Here is a 7,615-nt window from a genome sequence, read left to right on the forward strand (position 1 = left end):
CTCCTGGTCTCTGGTGTATATTTGTGATCTGAAAACTTGAAAATCAACCATGGAGAGTTTGATTTTTTTGGACGTGTCCATTTATAGAAAAACACACATTGTTAATTATGTTAATCTTTTGAAGTTTTCTTTAGCACAAAGGTCTTTCTGGTGGTCTTTGCATGATCTCTCTGTGGCCGATTGAGTTTTCTCCATGGTCCAAAAATCAGCTCGATTAGAAACCAATACTAAATGCTTTATTTGCCTAAAAGCTTCCTTTTTAGGGGACTAAAATACATGCGCAGTTTATATTACTGTGAGAATTAAGTCAAAATATAGCTGTTAATTACCATATAACTGCTAATGTCAACTCGTTCTACATGTGTGGTCCTGGCTGTCGCTAACAAAAGTGACAGCGAGCGACGGTGTAATATGGAAACGTCTTACTTTATTCAGTCCCTTTTTGCTGCAGCACAGCTGCTGCTGGAAGATAACATTGTTCCTGTCGCGGAGCTTCGTAACTCTTCTCTTAGCAGTGCGTGTGGGCCCGGGAGATGCGGGGCAAGGGTTTGTGTGTCGCCGAGATGCTGCGGTTGCAAAGCTGCAGTTATTGTGGCAGCCCCGTAGTCTTCTTTACCGCGCACAAGGAAAACCCAGCATTGTTGTTATGAGGTTTTGTAGGTGCATGTTTTCTTATTTTCAGACTGATAGCTGTGGTTTCCTGGTCTGGCTAGATATATAGCTTTAGATTCCTCTTTTGGTATGTTTATGCTGGTGTGGGACAAGAGTGCAGTAGCTTCAGTATGGAAGCCCAGACCACTCAATCATCGTGTTCCAGGGCTCAAAGGCATCTGTGATCCCTTTTACTGCCTCTCTGCAGTTGTCACTGCAGTTTAAATATAGTTAGATATGTCACAGCCTGCTCAGGAGGAACACACATAGGCCCAAGTAGGTGGGAGGGAATTCACACAGTAGCAACATGCGCACAGACGTGCAAGAGACCAGAACTGAGAGACCAGAACTAGGCCTGAGGTATTGTGATAGAATTTGTAAGCCGAGTTGTGTTCCATGAATTCCCCAAGGCTACTGAAGTTGGCGTCAGACGGATTCTGCCGTTTCTCCATTAAACGCTGGTGTGCTTGCTCTCTTGACTGTGTGTAAAGCCTTGATAAGTGTTCCAAGGTTCCTGGTCTGCAGTTCCTTCCCTCCCTGTCCATCCCGGCATTAGTATGCAAATGTTACATTCAGCTGATGAGATGTCCCACTTCAAGGATAAATCCCCCCAGTGACCCTTGTCTGTGTGTTTGTGTGACTGTGCACGCTCAGAAATGCCACAACACCACAGCTCATTGTTCTCTTTTCAAGATAAAAATGGTCTTTATTTGCATCTGGATCAGCTCAGTCTGTAGCTGTAGCTTTCTTTACTTGTCATTGCTTTTCTCTTGTCCTCAATTATTTACTGTCACTTCTGGCTTGTTATCTGTTGATCTACCATTTAAAAGCACAGTAAACTAAAATAAATTCATAGGAGCTTGTGATTAAACACAAAGTTCTTGAGTGTAACACAAGGTTGGTTCACCTGTTGCCTTCTCATATGTCCTATTTTACACCTCTAGGTGGCAGCAGTGTTCTGATATCCCTAATGATCGCATCCCTCTGGCGCCATTGTGATATATAAATGCTGACCACAGCTGCCTGTCCTGTCCTAACCGTCATGTGCTGCAATGTTCTGTTGCTCCGCACATAAGAAATACCTGCTCTCCTTGTCTCTGCTTTCATCAGGCACCCATGTTCTCCTGGCCGCGCTTGAGGGAAGCGGACCCCGTGCTGCGCTGTGAGATGGCCTCCACTGGAGAAGTAGGTGCACAAACGCACATTCTAGTTTTTGGGTGTAGGTTAGAAGAGCCTTCACAGCTGCTTGTGTATGTTCTGTTCCAGGTAGCCTGTTTTGGACAGAATATTTATTCAGCTTTTCTGAAGGCGATGCTCTCCACAGGCTTTAAGCTGCCACAGAATGGCATCTTGATTGGGATTCAGGTAAGACCAGCGCCATCAGGAATCCTACGTGCCTCCTGCTTGGATGTTCTTTTGCTGCAACCACTTTCTTCGAAATAGACGGCTTAAATCTTTCAGGTCTGCTGACTTCTTCCCGGTCCCCTGTATGCTTTCCATCCAGTCCCGTCATGATTTCTGCATCTCAGCGTAGATCCGAGACCTCCGAGAACGCTCTTTAGAGTGATGGCAGCAAGTTAGGCCCAGATTACATCTTTTAAAAAGCATTTACACTCTTAAAGTGTCCTAAATTGAGGGAATGATAGGAGGGAAGAATGACTTTTAAGTAGATCTTCTTATCCCTGCCCTGTACTCCCTAAAGACACATAAAGATGTGGGGGAGACTGACGTGGATTTGACTATTATGTAAAACCAGGGAGCTACAATAGACAGACAAGCATAGGACCAACCCTCACATCATTTAGTGGAGTTACATTTGCACACTGGACTAGGGAAAATCTTTTTGTTCTGCCTCAGGCAGTTCAAATATATCAGTAATCCTTCATCTTCATTTTTTTCTTCTCGGGCTTCTCTCTTCATGTCAGCTTTTCCTCAATTTTAGGTGTGATCAGAAATCCCCTGACAAAAATATTAAGATTTGGAACAGATCCTGGTTAACGGCCATAAATTCAGGTCTTCTTAGCTTCTGTTAGCTTCTTAGCTGACTGTTGCCAAACTCCGTTGGGTTGTGTTGCTTTAACCAGGTCTTTCCTAATCATCGTTAATAATCATGACAGAATTCCACCCAGACCGTGTTGCTTGTGCAGACCTTCTGTGCTGTGAACATGCAAAGTTCAGAATTTATTTGCAGCTCCGTATAATTAGGCAACGCTTTAGCGTGCAGTCCAACACACTCCCTGGTGGTTGTTACACTGAATACATGAGCTCGGTGTGGAATTTAGCAGCTAACTGATGCTAATGCATTGACAGAGGTTGCTGGTTGCATCTCCAAAGTGGGTTTTCAACAAAAGCAGATTTCCTGTTGACTTTCCTGATTTCCGCTACTCATGCGTTTGCTTGGCCTCCCACCATCTCAGCATTCATTCCGGCCCAAGTTCCTGGCCACAGCCCACCAGTTAAAGGAGGAAGGATTCAAGGTGAGCTTTTTAACACGATCACTCAAGATCGTCTTATGCAAGAATAAACCCCTCGGATTGGCGAGGGTTTGTGACGCTGTCCCCGCCCTGCAGCTCTACGCCACTGAGGCGACCTCCGCCTGGCTCTGTGCTAATGATGTGCCTGCGACGCCTGTTGCCTGGCCCTCTCAGAAGGAAGGACACACCAGTTTGCCCGGTATAAAGAGGTCTGCAAATATCACTTTCAGCATTTCATCCTCAGATTCAGAACTGGACTCCGTTTTTCTAAATGTTTAATCAAATGCAGCCCAGAGATCTGAGGGCGTAGCCCCTTCGTTATCTCAGTCATATGCTGACAGATCAAAGATGGAGCCTCGTTAGGAGCCCAGCGTCGCGGCTTTAGTCCCGAACAGAGCAACACCACACGAGCGGTGTCCAGAGAGCAGCGGAAGCACCTGAGGTCACGGAGGCTTTTACGTGTCCCTTCCGCATCCCTCCTGATCAAACACACCAACGGTTGTAGCCGTGTGTCTGCAGGGATGTCAGAGCCCACAAATAATAATCCTGCTACTTTGGGGATTAGCTGGGGAAAAAAGATGTTGAGGGAATTTGTTGAGTTGAATTACGCAATTATTCCCACTTCTGTGCAGGTGCGACCCACCATCTTTATTTATTGATCACCATCTTTAATTATGCATTTACTTGATCGGTTTTCAAAACCAAATCAATTAACCTGGTTACATTATGCGACTGACAGCTTTTATTCTGAAGGCCAGAGCCGATTATATTTTGTCTTATTTGCCGTCACAGACTGATCAATGAGGGTCACATCGACCTGGTCGTCAACTTGCCCAATAACAACAGCCGCCACCTGAAGGATAACTTCGTCATCCGCAGACTGGCCATCGATCACGGAGTCCCGCTAATCACCAATTACCAGGTTGGGGGACATCAGGGCGCATTGTGATGGGCTCAACGCTCCTGCCTGGGTTAAATATTTACACACTTCCTCCTTCTCTTGTATCAGGTGGTGAAGTTGTTCGCAGAGGCCATTTGTCACGCGGGGGAGCTGGATACGTCCAGCCTGTTCCACTACCGGCAGAAAGACAACCAGTCTAAGCTAACGATATAAGGTCTTCCCCTTTCTGATAAGGAAGGGGGGTTACAGAGTAGATATCTATTATATGTAAATTCATCTGCATATAAAGTGAAATGAACTTTTATATTTGCATTCGTTTTTGGTAAATTCCCAAGGGCATTTTTTTTGCTGCTCACCTGTGTGATACGAGTACGTAGATTGACCTTTTAGGCTGGGAACACACCAGAGGATTTTCATATCTTAACCAATTTTTAACCGATTATTTCTTTTTTTTTTTTTTTTTTGTATGATTATTTCAACCAATTCTAAGTGTAAAGGTCGTCTCGGTCAGACTGAGACCACACATCTGAGGAGAGGCTGAGTGGACGCCGATGCGAGAGCTCAGGTAACCTCGTGGGAATAGATATGAGTAATTTATTTATTATTTTTAGAAGCAAACCGACTAATGGAAATGGTAATTGTTAACGTTAATCGTTAGCAATCACATTTTCTGACCTTCAGAGTACTTCACAGTACTCTGCTCTGAGCTAAGACAAAGTCAGAAAGCATTAATAGGCGCTTCCTGTCTGTAGCGGTCTGATTTTATTTGTTATAGTGACAGATTTCTTTTCCCTTCCATTGTGGGAAATTCTTTTATTGTTGTTTTGTTTGAGCTTGATGCAGAATCTGGGCACTTCCTGCTCTGATTGGCTGTGTCCGTTGGAGACGCACAGATGAACCGCTCCCGAACATGTTTGCTATTTCCGACCCGATCTCCCCTCACTCGGACTCTCTGGCCCAGTCAACTAATCCTGTTGACACCACACACTTGAGGGTGCACCCGGACGGTGTTGGCGCCCCCGCCGACCGTCTGGGGAAGCTGACCGAGCTCAGATCCAGCCAACAATCCTCTCTTGTGTCCTCAGCCTTATATCATGCAGATTTTTAACCATCAATGATCTAATGATGCCAAATGTTCACATGTGTTCCATTAATGATGCACTGTAACATATATATGCACTATATGGAATGCTGCCTGTGAATTAAAGCTTTTGTAACGAGATTTGTTTACATATGTATGAACTGAAACAAAACTCCATTGAAACCTGAGTTTAATTGCACATCAGTGAAAGACACCAGTGGTTATCAGTCCTAGTGTCCTGCCAGGGTTCCTGCCTGTGTGACTGCTGAACCTGTGTGAGTGGGGGTGCACCTGAGCCTGCGTGGCCCCATGTGAGTATCCCAAAGCTCGCATCCTCTCATGTTTGTGTTCTCTCTGTTGTGCGACGCAACATAGCTGTATTTAAGTTTATTTTAAACTTGTCCTTATTCACCCAGTGTCCCTCAAACCCTTCAGATATCCTTCATCCTTCATATCTATATATATCTATAAATAATATAAATAAACATAGACTAAACACAAGACTAATGCTATTAGTTATTTTTTGATCTCTCTTTTTTTGTATTTCTCCCCAGCCAACAGCTGCTTTAGATTCCATATACAGACTCTCCAAAGACGGCCTTATTGATCCAACTTTCCTCCAGCTATTTGACCCGACTTTATCAGCCTCCGCCTCGGCTTTTGCAGCAGGTAACGCCAGGTATCTTCAGCCTCTTTTCTCCATTTAATAAGCTACATCCACAGTATGTGCAGCACCTACAGCGCTCTAAATCCACAAATAGAACTTCCCACTGGCCACAGAACAAAGTCAGAGAGAGGAAACTCCGGAAGACGCTTTGTATTTGCGCAGCATATCTGGCCTGGCTGTTACTGTACTCATTACTCAGTGGTGGTGATGTAACATAAATTCAGGAGCCTACAGGATCATTTCATTATTTACAAATCAAAACTGCCGCGTCGGAGCTTCTGCATCATCAAAAAGTAATGACTGATGTTTTGAACAAGTGACTGTTCCTGCAGAAATGGCGTGAAGGACATTACAACAGGGAGGGCACATTAGCAAAACTAGCTTAGCATTAGAGTGAGGAGTCAAAATATTCAGTGTGCACTCTCGGGAGCTACAATAGAAAATGTACATCTTTCCCGTTTCAGCCCCCGTGAGACCAAAACCATCTAAAATCCCATATGTTCTGCTCAGCTAAGTCTACTGGAGCTCAAGGACATCACTCTCGCTGTAGCCACAGTAGCTAAGCAACGGCGCTGCTGGCTGACAATAACTCCCAGGTAGACCCCAACATCCTCAGTGGCATGTCTGCAAATTCCTCCTTGATTAATGTTTAATGTTGTTAAATTCAACTTTGATATATATGTTTCTAATTTCCAATTTAAGAGGGGAAGCTGTCATTCTTATCAAGTTATAGTCAAAGTTTAATTGAATTCAAGTTTTGGGTGATCTTGTGTTACAATATATTTTATAGTTTTTCATATTTATACATATTGATCATCTGTTCCTGACCACCTGTGCACGTGTGTTCATTTCAACGGGGTGCTCATAAGTGGTAAAGAGGGGCCCAGGATTTTGGAAGGTTATCGGAGAGTTCACGGGAAGAAGTAATGAATAAAAATCCTCCATAAAATTAGAATTTTCCACCCTTTCTTCCTTTTTAAGACAATGACTGTCTTGAGATGTTGAACTTGAACTGTTCAAGTGCACTTTAGTGGTATTGACAGCCTCCTTTTTGATCAGCGGAGGAGAGAAATCGTCCGGATCGGCCGCGGAGTTGCTCATGCTGTGCTAAGTATGCTAATTAGAGACGCGTGGGGCTCCTTCTGAATCCCACCTCTGTAGGACGGGATGCTAACAGCCTCATCACTGATTCGACACAACACATTTCACTGAAGCTGTTGTTTGTCCTCCGTCTGTTCCGCCGTTAAATGACACCTTGTTTCCACGGCGATTGTGCAGCCTAATGACTTCCAGGACCACCGCAAGCTGTGAGGCTGTGCCCCGTACAGGGCAGTGGCCATAACAACATTATTTACACCGACGGTTATCCTGCCGCATGCAATGGATAGGCGCGCTTCTAATCTGAGGGATTTCATTTAATTGCAGTAGAAGGGCAGATTTGAGCCACTCGCATGGCTCATTCTGCCGCCGAGTTAGTCATTTAAATCCCGCCAATGTTTCTGGGCCTCGCGGTGACCAATGAGCAGCCAAGGCTTCGCACAATGCTTCATCTCAGCAGTCGGCTCGTCTAACTGATCTATAAGTGAAACCCTCACATACTAATGACTCCCATTCGCATCGGTTTTGTGTATAAGGTGTGTCTGATGAGCCCGCGGAGATCGCCTCCCCATTTGTTCGAGCACAATTACGAGGACATTGTGAGAGGATTGGCGCCGAGCGCAGAACCTGTTTCGTTGTGGTCTCAACTTTCAGTTTTTCGAGGGTACCAAAGAGGATGTTTAGCAATCAGCGTGACAGAAAGAAGCACTTGTGTTCAATCACAGAACTTGTTTAGAGAGGAG

The 7,615-nt window shown here is 44.7% G+C and overlaps 1 protein-coding gene across 1 annotated transcript in view; it reads left to right on the forward strand.

Annotated features, from left to right (window-relative positions):
* cps1 (carbamoyl-phosphate synthase 1, mitochondrial) overlaps positions 1-5,248 on the forward strand; it is a 29,675-nt gene extending 24,427 nt beyond the window's left edge. The window contains exons 33-38 of the mRNA XM_057040382.1: positions 1,762-1,836; positions 1,918-2,016; positions 3,069-3,128; positions 3,222-3,334; positions 3,918-4,047; positions 4,135-5,248. Coding sequence (XP_056896362.1) covers positions 1,762-1,836; positions 1,918-2,016; positions 3,069-3,128; positions 3,222-3,334; positions 3,918-4,047; positions 4,135-4,239 — 582 coding nt within the window. The 3' untranslated portion in view covers positions 4,240-5,248. The remainder of the gene's footprint in view (positions 1-1,761; positions 1,837-1,917; positions 2,017-3,068; positions 3,129-3,221; positions 3,335-3,917; positions 4,048-4,134) is intronic.
* The last annotated feature ends 2,367 nt before the right edge of the window (positions 5,249-7,615 follow it).

Source organism: Takifugu flavidus, chromosome 1 (assembly GCF_003711565.1).
Source record: "Takifugu flavidus isolate HTHZ2018 chromosome 1, ASM371156v2, whole genome shotgun sequence".
NCBI classification, from domain to species: Eukaryota; Metazoa; Chordata; class Actinopteri; order Tetraodontiformes; family Tetraodontidae; genus Takifugu; species Takifugu flavidus.